This window comes from Myodes glareolus, chromosome 13 (genome assembly GCF_982192425.1).
Source record: "Myodes glareolus chromosome 13, mMyoGla1.1, whole genome shotgun sequence".
Classification (NCBI taxonomy): domain Eukaryota; kingdom Metazoa; phylum Chordata; class Mammalia; order Rodentia; family Cricetidae; genus Myodes; species Myodes glareolus.
Genome location: NC_142038.1, coordinates 31,610,237 through 31,629,128, shown reverse-complemented (window position 1 = coordinate 31,629,128; position 18,892 = coordinate 31,610,237). Strand labels below are relative to the sequence as shown.

The 18,892-nt window shown below is 46.9% G+C and overlaps 1 protein-coding gene across 3 annotated transcripts in view; it reads left to right on the top strand.

Annotated features, from left to right (window-relative positions):
* The window catches only part of Gramd2b (GRAM domain containing 2B), a 102,142-nt gene that overhangs the window by 56,998 nt on the left and 26,252 nt on the right, over positions 1-18,892 (top strand). For all 3 annotated transcript variants that reach the window (XM_085699848.2, XM_048419272.3, XM_048419273.3), the window contains exon 2: positions 17,669-17,788. In XM_085699848.2, coding sequence (XP_085555974.2) covers positions 17,669-17,788 — 120 coding nt within the window. The remainder of the gene's footprint in view (positions 1-17,668; positions 17,789-18,892) is intronic.

The window sequence follows — 18,892 nt, the reverse complement described above, 5'->3', positions numbered from 1 at the left end:
TCACCTAGCTAGCCTTGCAGCTACTGTGATGATACCATAGTGGCAGCGTGCGAGTGACTTTTATGTGACTTAATACTGGGTCCCAAATTATAAGAACAATGATACTGGTTGTTTCCATACAGGGTATTTTTAGTGGCACTTATTTCCATTTCTTTTGTGCCTAGTTCATGTGTTAAACTGTATCACAAATATATATACACAGGGAGAACATTGTACATATAGGATTCAATACAATCTGCAGTTTGTATTGGCCGTTTTAAAACATCTATTAGTGGTTTCAAAACATATCCCATGGTCAAGGAGGGACTACTGTCTCCACTATAGCACTGGCCTCCTCGCTGCTGTCATGGAGACCTCACTTCACACATTCATGCTGTGTTACTAAGATCATAGAACAATGACCTATAGAGGACATGGGTCTCTCTTCTGACTGATACTGTCCCACACATGATCTTGACTTATCCTTTTCAAAGATCATTCCTAAGTATGTTAGTAGAACACAGTTGCATGGGGGCTAGGAATCTGGAAACATAAGATTGTGGGTGATAGGAAGGCTCAAGGACAGACCAGAGAGGGGGGCCCCTCCAATTACCTGCTGCTTTTTGGGGGTACTCTATTATGTAAATATCTGCCTTTAAAACAAGTTGACTCTCTGACTTAGAGAGTGAATTTACTCTGTGTCCTTCCCGCGCGTGTGGTATCTGAAGCCATCTGGGGAGAGACTGGGCATCATGGTTGCAATGGTTGCATTGGAGCTGTTGATCATAAAGAGGACACTGTAGGTGTTTGATTGACAAGCATAAGAAGATAGACCTCATCCGAGACATTCTTTACACCCATCAGTTCTGAAGATGGAAATTCCTGAGAGCTGAGTTTTCGCCCCAGCTCCCCGGGTTTCGTTTGAAGCCCACATACAGCGCATTTCTCAGATGGGTGTGGAACTGTGTTTGGGAGGTCCGACCTAACCCTGCGGTCTCACAGGCAGACGAGAGTATCTGTCCGGAAGCCCAGACAGACTTGGAAACAGCCCAGTCCGCAGCCTTACTAACATAGGGTGTTGATAGATTGCCGTGTCTACTGCAGATTGGGTTTCTCTCAGAACTGTCCCTTCGGCATAGGGCAAGGGTGACAGGAAAGGGGCAGCTGTGGCATTATGTGTGGTCCCATCTTCCAGCCTGGCCTAGTGATAGTCTATGTGCTTTAATACGTTCTATTATTGTTATGACTCCATTCATGATGACCCATGTAATTGGAATCACTTCCTCGATCTCCAAAAACCCCATCTGGTCCAGATGTTAGATTAGGCAGTGGCATTTCTGTTTCTTCCTCTCCCCAGAATAGCCAGAGCATGTAGGGTCCCTGGCCCCTGACAGCAACTCTGTGGACTGCATAGGACATGTGGCCCTTGAATTTCATGCTGGTACCCAGTGTCTAGCAGTGTGTCTAAGAGATGCTCTAGTCCAGGGACTCCTGCCTCCTCCTGCACAGCGTTAGTACCATCCTGAGAAAAACATCTGGATTTAACTCCATTAGAAGCATCATCTGCCGCTCCTAATCGTTTTTCAGACTTACCATTGTGGTTTTATTGTTGGGATGGTTTTGTTTACAGGTTTTGCATGTGTACGTGTAGGGTATACATGTATATGCTTATGTGTGCTCTCATGTTGAGGGCATGCCTGCACATGTGTGCACCTATGTGTGGAGGCCTAGGAACCTTCCTCAGTTGTTCTCTGATTTATTAGCCCAGACCTCACAGATATAGCAAATCTAGGCCTCCAGCTTGCTCTGGGGATCCCTTTTCTCTGCCTTCTGAGAGCACTGGGGTAACAGCTGGCCAGCTGTACCCATGCGTGATTTACCAGCGTTCTGGGGATCCAAACTCTGGACTTACACTGCACAGTGAGTGATTTATCCACGGTGCCATCTCCCGAGCCCCGTTGTTGGTTATTGAGAAAACCATCGTCTCCAGCTACACGCTGTAGTAGCCACAGATGGCAAGATAACATGGGGATTTGCTTCAAAATCAAGAGGAAGTGGGTGTAGCTGGCAGGGACACAGGTGGCACGGGATCAGCGTCAGAGTCTGTAGCTTTCCCTCTCTCTTGAACGATTGCCTTCTATTACCTCAGTAGGCTATAAATTTGTTAGTCATCTCAAAAAGTAGGCCAGTTGAGATTTTTCTAATGAAAGCCACCGCCACCATTTCTTTCTGTAGTTCCTGACTTTCTCCAATCAGGTGGCCAGTTCATAGACCCCTCCCCCCGCCCAGAAGTCTTTTTAGAAGTCTATGTTCTGTCTTGGAGGAAAGCGTAATTAAGAACAGCTCAGACCATGCAGATGAGACACAGCCTGTGGGCCTGGTCGGAGGAAACCCGCATCTCTTCATAAGGCACTGAATTTGGTAGGTAGGCATCCGCTGGGAGGATGTCACACTCGGAATCTGCCTCGGGCTTCCTAGGCAGCCACAGCTCCCGCAGGAGACTCTTCTGGAGCCTCCCCCATGACCCAGAAGGAATAAATGAGGAAAATCCCGTCCTGTTTTCTTCCAGTTCCCCACAACCTACAGTATCGGCACATTGCCCTTTCAACTCAAACAAAGTCCACACTGTAGCCCAGTGGCCACTCCCAGCAGAGTGGTAAGATCATCTGGCTTCAGTCACCAGACCAATTCCACTACCTTTCACCCAGTTATTGAGAAAGACTGGGGAAGCTTCCTCAGCGAAGGTGAACTTCCTTATCTTCACAAGCTCCTTGTGTCTGGTCACTTCCTGGAAGAACTGAAGGGCGGTGGCTGCCTCCTTGTGACCCGCCCTCACTAGTTCACTACTCAGAGCAAGATCCATCCCACGGGAGAAAATGTCTCCGGCCTTCCTGCACCAGTATTCCTAAGTCCAGGGGATTCCAAGTGAAATCCATCCCTGCCTGCCACTGTTGATGACAGTGAGTGGCAAAGAAAGGGAATTCAGATAGCCTGGACTTTAGGGGGCATGCAGTTCTTGAGGCAGATGACTTTACACCTTTGTGGGTCACACAGATGTGACAGGACCAGAACACTACCCTTCAGGGGCTGATGAACGGTCCAAGCAGGAAAAGACAAGCATTCATTCACTCGTAACTTTTAAGTCAAGTATTAAAGGGATAGCGTTGCCATGGTAGTCATACTTCACAGGGCACGAGGAGAGAAGACAAAAACAGAAGGGTCAGTCTCAGGATCCAGAAAGGCTGAGAAGTCAGAGAACAAACTTCACTTAGGGTGTGACCCCAACCAGAGCTAAATCTAAAATAAAACAGTACAAGCTAGAGGTTAAGAGCATTGACTGCTCTTCCAGAGGTTCAGCTCCCCTCAACCACATGGTGGCTCACAGCCATCTATAATGAGATCTGATGCCCTCTTCTGGCATGTGAGCAAGAATGCAGACAGAACACTGTACACATAATAAATAAATAAATCTTAAAAAAAAAGTACAGATCTCATGAGAAATTGAAGCAGAGGAAGCCCAATCTAAGGCATTTAGGCTTCAAAGCCAGAAATCCAAGTGTCCCTTACAAAGGATCTATTCCACATATTCATTTCAACTTCATCCTATTGGCAGCGAACAACTCCAAGGGCTTTGGAGGCAGAGGAATGTTGCGGTCCTAACTTTTAAGTGGTTTGTTTTAGTTTCTTTTTGTTGTGTTTTGCTTTGTTTTTGAGGCAGGATCTCATGATGAACCCCAGCCTGGCCTCATTCTCATTTATGCAACCAAGGATGACGTTTGACGTCTCAGCCTTCTGCTTACTCTGCCCCCAGAGGCTGGGGGTGTATGTATGTACTGCCACATCTGGTTGTATGTGGTGCTGGGGTTTGAACCCAGGACTTAATGTAGTCTAGGTGAGCACTCTACCCAACTGAGCTCCACCCCCAGACAGCGTGATTCTCTTTGCTCTTTCCAGAGATCTCATGGCTAAGTTATTTTCCAATAAATATGTAAGGAGGTATCAAATATAAACTCAAATAAAGAGGACTCCATCCAAGCAGGAGGCATGTTGCACCCTGGCTAAGCCAACCAAACTAGAGGAAAAGAAGGAAGGCAGTCAGCTAGAAAATACTAAGGAGTGGACATCTGACTGGCCCTGGTGAGAGAAAGGTCATCGAGCATGCGCTCCTTTCAGAGGTCCTGCTTGTTCCTCATAGGAATAGGTGAGCTGCTTGTTTTTCTTAAGTAAATGTATCTAGTTTAGGAGTGTTTGGGTTAGACAAAGCCTTTTGTAGAAAACTCTTTTCTCTAATGTATAGATATCTTGTTTTTAAGAAATGCAATCACTTTTCTAGAAGTTCACTCTGGTTAGTTTTTGGTTTGTTGTTTTGTTTTGTTTTGTTTTAACTTTGCCTCCCTGCATTGTTCAGGCTGGGCCGACTCCTGAGCTCCAGTGATCTTCCTGCTTCAAACAGCCAAATAGCTGGGGCTACAGGCAGGTGCTTCCACACCTGACTGATCGTTAAAAACAGCATCCTGGATTTAATAATGCATAGTATTATACACACGCGATACATTTCCTCATGGCCTCAGCCCCTCCCGTGCTGGTTGATCACCCGGTGTCACGTGACATAGGGTGAGTCTGACTCTGGGAAACTCCTGCATGGTGAACACCCTATGATGCACGCAACCTGTTGTGGGAGGTCAGAACACAGGAGACAGGAAACTCGGAGTTATGAGAAAGCAAAACCTAGGGGCTTCTGGGATACTCTGGAGTCCGGCTGCAGTGAAGACCGTGTCTGTGGGTTTTCCGTTCCCTCTAACTTTTGATCTCTGTGTTTGCTTGTTTTATTCTCCTACATGGGACAGACAGAGAGAGTCCTAGGAAATCCAGGGCAGAGGGCTGAAGAGGGCACAGTGACAGTTCAGAGGGCAGCTTTTGCCTCCTGTGCTTCGGTTCCAGATGTCCCCTCCCACAGGCTAGGGTCAGGGTGGGGGAGCTGGGCTCTGTGAAGAGAGGGGAAGGCCTCAAAACAAAAGCAAACATTTATCCCTCAGAGTCTGCCTTGTCCTATCCAGTGGTCCTGGCTTTTGTTTGTCCTTTGAAACTTTAAATTGCTTTCCAAAATTTAGGCTTCAGTCTTCAGCTGTTTCTGAAATATCAAACCAACTTTTTCTATCTTGTTTGACACTTCTGATGTTTATAGGACGTAATAGCTAAAGATTTGTTAATATTGTACTTTATCTCATTCCCCCCTGCACTTCATGTACCTCTTTTTTAAGTAAGGTGCCTATTCTATTGAAAGCCAGTTCTCCCCTAAACAAAGCTTCATCAAATAACTGTCCCCCAGTATGTCTTATAAGTGTATAAAAAGTGATTTATTTTGATATTCAGCAATCACTAATAAATGAACCACCTCAAAAAATGATGGAGACAAAAATGTGAAAACTGACAGGGTCTAGGGGGGGCAGAGGTGGGAAGACAGTCACAAGTGCTCTCCCTGGCTTGTTTAGGTCCATGAGCCTCCTCTCAAAAACAAAACAAAACAAAAGCAAAAAAAAAAAAAAAAAAAGCTCGCTGCACTTGTGGAGATTATAGTCTGCTTCACAGTTGAAGTAGAATCAGTATATTTTGTTTGTACCAAGCAATGGAAGCTAATATACCCACGCAGAGGGTGTAAATAGCAAGAGAACTCCCTGGGCAGCACCAGCCTACCTGGCTGGAGATAGGAATGTCAGCTGCTGCCTCCCTGACATAGCGTCTTGTCATTTTTCTGGGTTGTTTCCAGCTGTGCGCGGCCTGAAAATGCCGCCGCTGAGAAATTGTTTCACTTGATTGTGTTTTTTCTTGCTGTGGTGTCTACTAATAATGACGGCGGTTTTCCAAGTCTCCATCTGGTCTCAAATCATGTCTCACTGAATTGATGATCTGTTTGAAGAAGTTTACATAATACAAATCAAGCGGGGGGGGGGGGGGGAAGGGGGGCGGAGAGCTGGGATCGGCCTTTTTATCCTCTCGCCTCAACCCTCAGGGGGGCCCTCTTCCAGTGGGTCTTGTCACCCACATTTGAAAAGGAAGTTACCACGGAGGTTTGAAACAAAATGCCAGAATAAGCTTCCTTCATAGTGCCGAGTCTTGTCCTTGGATGATGATATTGTCTGGTCAACTAAGTGGGAAATTCAGTTTCCTACAGCCAGATATGGAGAATGAAGAGCTAGAAGCTGATGTCCAAAGGGGAGATAATTGGACTTGTCTGGGGGCCTTGTGAGGGGAGCAGAAGGAGATCGGATGAAAGAGGCCATAGCAAGAACAGCAGGGCCAGCGTGGAAAGTAGACGGAGACGGGAGGACCCTGGAGAGACGTGGGGACACGGGACTCAATGAAAGGCCATTGTTAGCTCGGGAGCTGTCCTGTGGCACAGTGGAGGTAGAGTCTGGGGAGGGTGAGTCAGGCCCTGCTGTCCTACAAGGCTCCAGGAGAGCGACTGCGGCCGTCACTGCTGCATGTCCCCCAGGGCGGAGGGAACTGCTTCCCTCCACTGTTCCACTCCGAGGGCCTGGCTTTCCCTCTGTCTGTTTTTAATATGAGCTGCTTTTCGGTCACTTCAGAGTAGGGATCCTGAAGACATAAACGCTGTGGAGTAGTTCTGTGAGTTGCCCGAGGCTTTGAGAGAAATGCTGTAGTTGGGAAGACAGGCTCAGGAACGAAGGTTGGGTGGGAAGGGACAATGCCTCACTGGCCTCGGTAGGAACAGAGACAGTTCTGTAAGGTTCCAGAGAGACTGCTGTGGCTCAACCCAGTGTTCCAAGCTGGCAAACCACCCCCTACCCCCGCCCCCATGCAGCATCTTATTGTTGGTCTCTCTTAGCCTTTCTTGATTTGGTTTTTAGGTACAGTTTTCTACCCGTTGCCCACATCTATCTATCACACCTAAAGCAAGATTCATCAACCCCTTCCGAGCAGGTTGTTTCCTCCTGTGACCCTAAGACTGTTTCTGGCAATGTTGTCTCCCGCCCCCCCCCCCCCCGGTGACCTTGTCTTGCCCTATCCATCTCAGTGTTGTCTCTGGATTACTTCCCTTGTGCGAATCTATTTCTTGCCCTCAAATTCATCCCTCGTCCACTTTTCCATTTTCTTTGTCTCCAACCTCCCCGTGTGGCATCCGTGCCCACTGCTGGAAATATAATGCTCCAGAAATGTGCGTGTCCTCAGGTCCCTGGTGAGGAATGGTAGGCACTCAACATCTCATCTCATTCCTCCTACTTTATCCTCGCTAATTAATCCTCATTAATCCTTACTGCCAATCACATGAAGTCAGAGACAGTCCCCTCTGTCTTTTTTTAGCTAAATCAAGCCTCTCAGCTGCTTCCTGCCACCTGCCCAGGCTTTACAAAGTCAAACTGCCACCACACAGTGTTGTACTTCAGGGCTTCCCTCATTCTCCTTCTCCCATTAGAAGACACGTCTGACTCCCCAGGGGCATCTTCATAATCACTCTGGTTCATCCCACCAGGAGAGAACAAGACACTACCACAATTTTAAGCCAAATTTGAAGCAAGCTTTAATTAAATACTGGCCAGGAAGATGGGCTCTGGCCAAGACCATCCCAGGGATCCCAGGAAATGGCCACAAGTCATGTTTTGCAGAGGCTTAAAAAGACAAAATCTACCATCTGCCACATTTCCCATGAGGCTCAAGCAGGGGCAAGCACACATCCTGCTGTATTTCCTGCCTATGTGCCTCCCACCTACATCCAATCAGGGGCAAGCACACATCCTGACGTATTTCCTGCCTATGTGCCTCCCACCTACATCCAATCAGGGGCAAGCACACATCCTGATGTATTTCCTGCCTATGTGCCTCCCACCTACATCCAGTCAGGGGCAAGCACACATCCTTATCGGCGAATCAATCCCACACCAGTTATGTTTTAAGGGGTTATTTATTTTGGGGGATAAAACTTACATACACCATAAACCATCAGGAAGGGAGCCTAGTCGCTGGAGCAGGAGCCGGGACCAAGCGCCGGAACCAAGAGGGCCTGATCCGGGATCTGTGTCTCTTTTTAAAAGAGAAATATACCACGCCCTAGTGGGCTGGTACCTCAGCGGCTATTGGCTGACTGAGCGGAAGGCGCTCTCTGCCGCACTGTGGGCTCGTGCTTCAGTGACTATTGGCTGAGGCAGCAGAAGATACTCCCACAGCACATCCTGATGTATTTCCTGCCTATGTGCCTCCCAACTACATCCAGTCAGGGGCAAGCACACATCCTGATGTATTTCCTGCCTGTGTGCCTCCCACCTACATCCAATCAGGAGCAAGCCTACATCCTGACGTATTTCCTGCCCACATATCCTCCTGCCCACCTGTGATCAAATGGGTCAGACAAACATAGGACAGACAGGAGCTCGTTCTTAACTGTTCTTACTGCAAACAGAACCCTTAACGTGCAAGATGTATTGTTCTTATTCCTGTTTTTGATCTCACACTATCACTTATAGTGTGTTAAACTTATTTCCAACAAAGGCTAAATCCTCAAGACTTGAGAGTATCCACTTGAAAGAGCAGAGTCTAGCATTAAGTCTTACTCAGATTAAGAAGAAATCCACTTATTTTTAATGTGTACTCTGTATTTTATAACTTCTATATTAATAAAGAGCCCCCTTTTTCTGTTTCTGTTTTTCTTTTTTAATGATCCTTACCAACTTTTTTCTGTTTCTTTTTTTTTTCTGGTTGTTAATGTTATTGTTGATTTTGTCTTCTGTTTGAAATCCCTATTAATTTAATGCAAAAGTTTACACATCTTAATTTTCTTGCTTTTCCTCCTTTTGATTTGTGTGTGCGTGTGTGTGTGTGTGTGTGTGTGTCTTGATACTGTCTTCCAGCACTTGTTAAAGATATGGCCTCACTGAGAAGGTAACTGGTAAAGACCTGAAGTTGAGAGTGTCCACCTAAAGGAGCAGCCCAGGCAGTGGTTCCTCCTGGGAACGAGCAGGGTGGCTGGCTGAAGTGTGTGAGCATCAGAGAGACCGAGAAGGTACATGGACAGGTCCTAAAGCGGCTTACAAACTATAACCAGGGTTAGAACTAAGAGTTAGGAGACAAAGAGTCTCTCCTCCACAATACTGTGAATTAGTTTTTTGTTTGTTGTGTTGTTGTTGTTCGGTGGGGACAGGGATCCATACCAGGCCACAAACCAACTCCCAAATCATGACACAGAGACTTCTTATTAGTTATGAATGCTCAGCCTAGCTTAGGCCCATTTTAACTTAAAATAACCTGATTCTCTTTATCTACCTTTTGCCTTGGGGCTTTTTACTTTTCTTTCCTTCTGTGTATCTTGCTTTCACTGCTTCTTGTATCTGCTGGCTGGCGGATGCCTAGCTTCTTGCCCTGGGCGTCATCTCTCTCATCTCTCTCTTTCTTTCCCCTTGTTCTCTCCTCTTGTTCTTCTTTCTCTCATTCTTTTTTTCTCTCCTCTCTCCTATTTATTTTCTCTGCCCGACTGCCCCACCTATCCATTTCCTGCCTAGCTGTTGACTGGTCAGCTTTTTATTAGACTGAGCAGGTGCCTTAGGCAGGCAAGATAAAAGGAACACAACAAATCTGTACATTGTTAAACGGATGCCACAGAAACAGATGTAACACACCTTTATGGAGTTAAATATTCCCACAAAATCTGGCCATCTCTGAATGTCATTTACATTTCTTATTTAATGTAAACGATATTAAATGTAATAAAAACGAGGGCCAGAGAACAGGTGCAGTAGTTAGAGCCCTACTCTCCCAGGGGACCTGAATTCAGTTCCCTGTAGGCACATCAGGTGGCCTCCTTCTGAATATAGGCACCTTCTGAATATAACTCCAACTCCACACAATCCGACTCCTTCTTCTGAAATCCACAGGTACCTGCAGTCATATGTGCACATTCACACATTAACACATGCACAGTTGCACATGCATGCATATACACATAATTAAAAGTAAAATAAATCTTTAAAAACAATGATGAGACTCAGCTAAGCCTAGTAGCATGAGCCTATAAAGCCAGCTACCCTAGAGGATGAGGCAGGAGAATTACAAATTCAAGGCCAGCCTTTGTCAGTTAGCTAGACCCTGTCTCAAAGTGAAGAAGAGCTGAAGACGTGACTCAACACGTATGTAGCATGCTTAAGCCATGGTTTCATCTCTAGTGTTGGTTAGGGAGGGAAATAAATAAAAGGACGGTAGACAAGTCTGTTCAGGTTTTGTTGTTCATGGATAGATAGTCCCCTGCTTGAGGACGAGCCGATCGCCAGAAGGATGAGGATGTCCTTGGGTCCCGTACCAGTCCTGGATGCCCTAGTTACTTGTACTTCAGAGTTTAGCGTCCTTCAGTCATGATCCTCCTGATGTCTTTCCCTCTTGCTCTACGCCCTCAGCTGCCTGAGCATAGGCTGTGGAGGAGCATCGTGAAAGATCCTTCAGAGGCACACCTTGAATTAATCTAGTGTTTCCAGAAGCGTCTCGCCTACACTGCCTCGTGCACTCAGTCTGACAAGCACGTCTCTGTTCTGGTCTGAGCCGCTGACCCTGGCGATCTGAGCGAGTCCTGCGTGAATGAGTGTTGTACTTCTTGCTTTCTGCTTTCCCTTGTTCAGGAACATGGGGAGTTGTTCTTCTTTGGGAGGTTTTATTCCATTATTACAGCGTGGCTTTTAGAAGTACTCATTTTAAAGGCCCTGGAAACTTTTCTAAATGTTTAAGGGTTTTTTAAAGTGTGTGTGTGTGCGCGCGCGCGTGCGTGCGTGCGTGCGTGTGTGTTTGTGTGTGTGTGTAGGCCATAAATCTAGAAAAGGATTTTGAGAGGAACAGGATTTAAGGACAGGAGGGACAAGATGATGGAATACGTGTGACATGAAACACAAGAGGAGGAGCAGGGAACCAGCCAGAGGAGGGCAGCGGACATGAGGAAGGGCAATGGAGGAGAACAAGTGAGGATAAAGTAGGAGGGCAAGTGTGTAAGGAAATGCCATGGTGAAACCCATTACTTTGTGTACTTACCTTAGAAATTAATCAGTAAAATAAGCAAAGATTAAGATTTTAATGGGATTTTTTTACCCCTCATATTTGTAAAGATCAAAAAGCCTAACAGTCATTATTAAAGTTATTAATCATAGTCTATATGTCAGGGACTCCATCTACTTTTAATATGTATATTGTTTCACTCTTCATTAGGAGGAACCCATAAGTATCTCTGTGTAGGTTCCAAGGGCAGTTTGACAATTACTATAACCTTTTTAAATCTCATGACTTCCGGTGCAGGAGATGCATCTATACTTTCCTATAGGTATAGTCATACACATGATTAATATAAGGATATTAGTTGCCTTGTTCTTTGTATTTGCAAAACCTTAAAATCTCTCTAAATGACCATCAGTAAGGCACTGGTTCAGTTATGATTCATTGGTTACAGTGGAATACTCTGCAGGCATTGAAAAAGAACGAGGACACCGAGCATGGTGACTGCCGTCATCCCACCGCAGGAGGCTGAGGCTGGAGGGCCTTGAATTCAAGTCTAGCCTGGGTCACATAGCAAGACCCTGTTGGACCGAGGTAGGGAGAGAAACAGAGAAGGAAGGAAGAAAGGTGATCATGAGAAAGATCTGTGCATGCCGATGAAGAAAGAGCACCAAAATACAGTCATTTGTGTCGTTGTTTTTGTTGTTTTTAAAACAAAATGGGGCTGACAATGATGGTTCAGCAGACAAAGGCACCAACCTACTGCCAGGTCATCCCTGGGACCCACATAGTAGAAGGAAAAAATTACTTCGCACAGATTGCCCTCTGACCTCCAGCTACACACACACACACACACACACACACACACACACACACACACAAAATAATAAACAAATAGGTAAGTAATTTTCTTAAACTTAGGAGGCAGAGAAATGGCTCAGCGATTGAGAGTACCTCCTCCCCTTACAAAGGTTCCCAGCACCCGTGTCAGGCAGCTTCCAGCTCCAGGGTATCTGACACCTTCTTCTAGCATGTGTGGGCATCTGCATCCATGTTCACATACCCCCTCCAACCTCACCCCACCCCATATAGAGACAACATTTAAAGCAACTCTAAAACTCTTTAAAAAGCAAGGTATAAAATAGGATGCTGTCATTTACATTGATAATATGCACATACTTGTTTTCCCAGAGTCTTAACAAGAAAGGCACCCAAGTTACTGGGGAAGGAAATGGAGAGAAACTGAGCCACCGTGAAACTCGTAGAAGAATTTGTCTCTCTCTCCATTTGTAACGTACAAACTGCGTTGGTGCTTACGGCATCTGTTCTGAAGTACAAACGTAGACACATAAACTCTGCTAGAAGAATGCATACTTGGTTAGAATTGTAAACCAGGGGCTGTTGTCATACAGTCTATCTATACTGGGATATTCTGCCCTTACCCGATGGGAGAGGCTGAAGGGTCTTCTAGCCATTCTTCTGTCTATTATCAACTTCTACACTTTCACACCCACCCCATGTTACTGCAGTGGTTAAGGTCAAAGACTAGGCACCAGCATCCCTAACAAGATAGGCTCGGCCACTTGTCCTCGATACTCCGATTAAAGACATGCTTAGTGGTGAATAGCAGGAAAAACGGATTTGTTTCGTGTGATGACGTTGGGGGAAGAGAGCAAATAGAAAGTTCTGGAAAACACCTCCCCCTCACCCAGACTCTAATCCATCTTTGAGGTTCTGGTTGGAAGTCTAGGTTTAAATAGAAGACAAGAGGATGCATCACGAGGCAGATTTGGTCAAGGATTGGTCCCACCCAGCGCTGGCTCATTCCAGTCTCTCCGGCAAGGCTGTCTGATAAGATGTTGGAACTGTGTGAGATCTGTTTCTAGGACACAAGCTCTTCCTCTGACTGGTACAGATTCCAGCCTTCTCCCTCTTCCTGCGGAGATTTCTGGGGCTGGCTTTTTCACTAGTCTGACAGCCACAGGGAGAGTAAAGTTTCTTTCGGGGCATCTTCCCTCCGACTGTCCAGTCTGCTTCCTCCTTAGGGTAACTAGACCAGCTGTCGGTATTTTTACAGAGGGTGTCACCCAGCAACTCCCAGAACCCTCCTCCATCACTAGAGGATAAATCTTCTCAAATATCGTAGCTTTGCCCGCTCTTTGGGGAGCCACTGAACTAGCAGACAATGCACCAGACAAGGGTCTGGGGGGAGCCCAGTTCAACGGCTCAGTCTTCAGCGATAGGGCTGCTTCTGACCTGGCCCTGATCGCTACATTCCCACTTCCAGAATTTTTCCTACTTAGATCCTCTTGGATGGTGAAGTGTATCATTTTTAAAGAGGTGGCTGGAAAATCACCCTAACCTTTATTAGCACGAGAAAGCTTAGTGACACACTACTTTAATGCCTTCACTTAGATTAACACGGAATTGACCTCGTAATTGGGAAGGATTCCAGCTTCCTGGACTAAACCACAGCAAGGTAGTTGACGTCATTCACCTGAGAAGCCGTGTAATTGTGGCCTCTACCTAGTGGCAATGTGCTTACAAGGGAAAGGAATATTGGATGTCCTTTAAACTCCCAGGGACAATCAGCAGAAGAAATGATACTAACCTCCACCTAAGAAATCTAATAATGAAAAATTGTGAAATCTAAATTTAAGTCATCATCAGATTAGTGAGGTCTGGGAAGTGAGAAGCATCAACTTTTTGGTAAGGGTGGTCCAACCTGTTTTGATTTGTGGATTGTGTAACATTATGTGGCAGCATTAAACTAAAGTCAGCTTGTTCCAGCTAGTATGAAATGCAGTCCCTTAATAGGCCGGGGCAGGTTTATTTGTAGATGCTAGCCATCCCATTGCTCTCAGATTCCTACTGAGAGGCCATAACTAATATTAACTTGGATACCTAAGGTGGGAGAAGAAACAACCTGCCAAGGCAGATGGAGCTAAGTCCTGTGGTTTGGGTGATGTCTGTTCCTTCTGTGGGTACTCAGATTGATCCACATCCTAATATCGCTCACTGGGAAAGCTCTGAGCCTCCCCTGTCTGACTTCTACGTGGGTTTTAGTCTTCTGCTGGCAAGGCCTCAAGGTGAGGGGCACCTGCAGGAAAGTTACTTGTTGGGAATTAGCACCCTTAAGCCCTTAGCGCCTTTAAATAAACAACACCCTGAAACTGAATTGGCCCATGGACGGAATTCACTTCCTCTTTGAGACAATGCCCAATTACTCCCACATCAGTCAACTTACAGATGACCAGCAGGATAGAATGTGAAGCTGAGTGCCATGGAAAAAAACCAGAACGTGCCTAAATTTGAAGGAACTTGTAGTAATAATTCAATAAGGAAGGCATTGGGGAGAAAAGTGAATGACTCAAGGCATTGAGTTGGCACCTGGTGAGTTAGGAAACCAACAGGAGGGGCCGGGGAGATGGCTCAGAAGTTAAGATCATGTACTGCTCTTGCGGAGGACCAGAATTCAGTTCCTAGCACCTGCATTGATTGGGTGACGCACTGATTCTCTGCAGCTCCAGAGAATCCAATGCCTCTGGCCTCTGGGGGCTCCTGCACGCACATGTACATGTACGCATACGTGGATACAGACATGTAATTGAGAATAAAATAAATCCTTTTAAAAGAGAAAGAAACCAGCAGGCACCTGAAGGGGACCAGGTAGGAAAGCCGTGAAGCCAGTGTGCCCCCCAGTAGGGCTGTCAAGCAGAGAATCGGTACTGAAGATTAGCATGTGTTCAAAGAGAGTGGAAGTGTGTCTTACATTGAATGTCATTATTTGGATAGGACGTTTGGAGATGTGTGCTGGAGACTCCAGTGCTAATCTAGAGTCTGGGAAACAGAACTACCACGCGATGAGACCTTCAGAACCCTGCCCAAGTAAGGTCGGTTCAGGAGGGGCTAAAATCCAGCCCAGTTTGGATACTGGGCTTCTAGCTAGGCCGTCTGTGCTCAAAGCAAGGTACATCTATCTCTGCCGAGCCACGTTTCAGGAGAGCCACCTTCTGAGTGGCTCTTAGGAGAAGCAGCTCTTTCCATAGAAGACAGTCATGGTTATTATGCCTCCAAAAGACAGGCTGAGCCTGTGTGAAATCTAGGAAGCATGTAAGTGGATGCTGAAATGAAGCCATTTCCCACATAAAAGAAGTCAGTTTCTACTGAAAGAAAGGTTGCAGAGGGGATTTATGTCTGGTGAACATGAAAGAGGTGTGTGTGTGCGTGTGTGTATGTGTGTGTGTGCGTGTGTGTATGTGTGTGTGTGTGTATCTAGATAGACAGATTGATCTTTGGCATTAGAAAGAACAGGCATAGAGGCTAGAGAGATGGCTCAGCAGTGAAGAGCACTGGTTGCTCTTCCAGAGGTCCTGGGTTCAATTCCCGGCAACCACACGGTAGCTTGCAAGCATCTGTAATGGGGTCTGACTCCGTCTTCTGACGTGCATGAAGATAGAGCACTCATCCACATAAACTATATGAACAGAGAGAACAGGCAAAGATGGCCCATCTTACATGGGGTTCCTATTGCTGTGAACAGACACCATGGCCACAGCAACTCTTCTAAAGGAAAGCATTTAATTAGGGCCGGCTTACAGCTTCAGAGGTTCAGTCCATTGTCCTCAAGGCGTGCAGGCAGATGTGATGCTGGAGAGGGAGCTGAAGAGTTCTGCATCTTAATTGGAAGGCAACGGGAAGTGGGCTGCGACAGGGGGAGTAACTTAAGCTCAGGAGAACTCAAATCGCTGCGGGAGTGACACATTTCCTTCACCAACGCCACACCTACTCCAACAAAGCCACATCTGATATCCAACAAAGCCACTTCTGATAGTGCCACTCCCTTTGGGGGCCATTTACTTTCAAACCACCACACGGCCTCCAAGCCTCTTAACAGTTCCTCAGCTCTTCAAGACCACAAATTAAATTGGTCCTGAAGTTAAATAAAGTACTTTTTTCTCCTGAAGTTTTAAAGCAAAGCATTTTTTTTTCCGGCCAGTGTAGACCAGGCTGGCCCCAAGCTCACAAAGAATCACCTGTTTCTACACCCCAAGTGGTGGGGTTGAAGGTGTGCGCCTCCACACCTGGCCCCATCAGAGTTCCAAGGCTTTGCATGTGCCACTTGTCATGTGTGTAGTACATGTGAACTGAGCAGTACAGTGTGGACTCAGCGCTTCTAACATGCCTTGAGAAAAACTGAAGGAGGCGAGGGTTTCATCTCCGTCCTTCGGTATTTATCTGCTTGGAGAAAAGAGCAATCCTAACTGCCAAGTGAGAGCCCCAGCCATTCCTGGGATCAGTGGTTGGTTTTGCAGTCTTGATTTCAGTGCCAGGATCTCATTCCCGTTGGGTGTGGCCTGCAGTGTCTGCATGCTGTGATACAGGGTCAATGAGCACACACAGAGCTTTGCCCCCTCCTGTTAACCTCCTGCCTGCTCGCATGCAAGTAGGTACACCACATAGGTGATCAATTAGATGAAAATCAACGAATGTGTCACAGCGATGTTGTTCTAAGTGCATCTGACTCTATGCTCAGCCTCACGAGAGTGCTCAAAACCTCAGAAGCATGTCTCCTGAGTTTTTACAGCACGGGCTAAGATCAAAGACAGTCTGGACCATGAATACCACCTTTGTTCTCCATCGGTTTACCTTCTTTTCCGCTTCCCACATTGAAAGTCACCCCAAAGCAATCTTCATCTGCCAACTGCTGTACCTGCCTCATCCACCATTCTGGCAGTCATCCATGTGTTGGTAGTTCAGTAAGCAAAGCCTCTTAATTTTCCTTCTTCTCTACTCCCTTCCTGTCTCTTTGACCAAGGTCAGGCTTGGTTTTTCCGTAGACTATTCATAGCCCGCTGGTAATGCGAAGACTCCGTGTTGAGTGGGTTAATATAAAGATGAATGCAATTCTTGCCCCACCTTGGAAGTTCCACATTGAATAAGGTGAATAAGTAGGTGAGTTGGGGGTGAGAGAACAGGATGGGTGGGTGGATGGATGGTTGAATGAATGAATGGATGGATGGATGAATGGATGGATGGGTAGATGGAATTAGAAAAAGAATGTGTATACAAATACCTTATGAAGGGACAGACCTAAAATTGATTTGGGTTCTGTTGGCAAGATATTCAGTGAGGGCCCCAGATTTCCTACCTATAAAAATGAAGGTATAATTCCTACCTCGCCTGGGTGGCTATAAAGATTAGTGTCTGTAAATTGCTTAGGGAAGTGCGTAGTTAAAACAACAGCCCAAAGTGTGACCGTCATAAGTACAACAAAAGGTGATAAGTGACATAAGAGAAGTGCAAACAAAGAGGGTGGGGGTTCCCAGCACCTGCAGGAGGCCACCCATCTGTGTGTGAGCTCTGCGCGTGCGCACGGGGCCTCTCCCAGCCTCCAGGTGATCTGCAGCCCAGCACACGCCTTGGCTGGGCAGAGCTGAGCACCTTGGGGCCACAGGCGCAGACAGGGCGTCGAGCAAGTCCTGGGCGGTCAGACCTTTACAAGTGAAGCAGGTGTCACCTGCAGCTACTGCCCCACAGCGCGGCTTTAGAATGGAGCCTGGGAAGGACCACAGCTGTCAGGGAGCTGACAAGGCCGCCAGCGAGGAATGAAGATCCTTCCTCTCTCCAGAACTCAAGGGCCCCTCATCATGTCTCCGTCCACCTCCCTGCGGATGTCTAAAGTGAAGCGCTTTTCTTTCTTCTCCAGCTCGGAGGCCGAGAATGGTGTGGAGGACAGAAGGAAGAGCAGCAAGTCGCCCACAGCCCAGTCCCCTACCTCATCGGTGGAGGCCGAGTCCCCAGACCAGAAGAGAAGCCTTGGCCTATGGTGAGTCTTCAGTGGATCCTTTGTTCTCGGACTGGTAGGGAGCGCTGTGTTTCTAGTTTTACGTTTGCCATTAAGAGTGTGGCTCAGCCTTGGCAAATCCTGCCCTAAGAAGGCATGGCCGTGGTCTTTGCCCTGTCCTCTCCTGTCTTCCTAGCAGGACCTTTTCCTCCTGCTCCCTAGCCTCGGCAGAAAGGCTACCTCTTTCTGGAAACGTTAATTTGCTGACCGAGGAAACCAGCGGGTCTGCTCTCGGTGCCGAATGCACCCAGTGTCCGCTTGGCCCCCACATAGGCACAACCGGCCCTCAAGTTCCTGGGAGCCACAGGAAGAGCAGAGGAGAACACACCCCAGGGTCCTGAGACTGGGGCTGTAAAGGAGACCTAGTTTGACCGTGAGGTCGGAGGAGTGATGGAGTGTTTTAACACAGAGCTGTGGGCTCCTCCATCACACCCGGAGGCAGAAACTGCCTAGGGCAAGCCTAGAGATATGTGTGGCCAGAGGGATAAATGTACGAAGTTCTGTTGCTGTTGTTGTTTTCGTTTTATTTATTTATTTTTTTTTTTGGTACTGGGGAGCAAACCCGAGACTGAACACATGCAAGTGTTCTACCACTGAGCTACATTCCCCAGTTCTAAATGTCGATTTTAGAACTCTCCACTAAGGGAGACTGCTCTCCTTCCCGTTACTGTAACTGTTAGAACCTCTGCCTTTCCCACCTTTCACCTCTGCCAGGAGACAGTTACCCAAGCCCGACATTTCCCCTTCATCCCCAGCTCCCCACCTGTATCTCCTGTCTAAATCAATGCCTGCATCGCAACTTCTCACCCAGATTTCCCTTTTCGGGTACCGCTTACCAACTGTTTCTGTCTTCCCTGCACACCCTGTTTGCAGTGTCTCGTCTTTCACCTTTTTCTATAGCCGTTTCCAGGCAGAGCATCCTGCCCCACTCACCAAATGACTGTCCCCGACCAGAGTGCCATGTGTTTACCCTCACAGTTCTTTCACTGTGACCGACTGGGGAAGTCACCTTGCAGATGCTTGGCTTTGTTCTGACTTTCCCCAGGCTCTGGATGAGAACTGTGTGTGCGTTGGTAGGAGATGTGG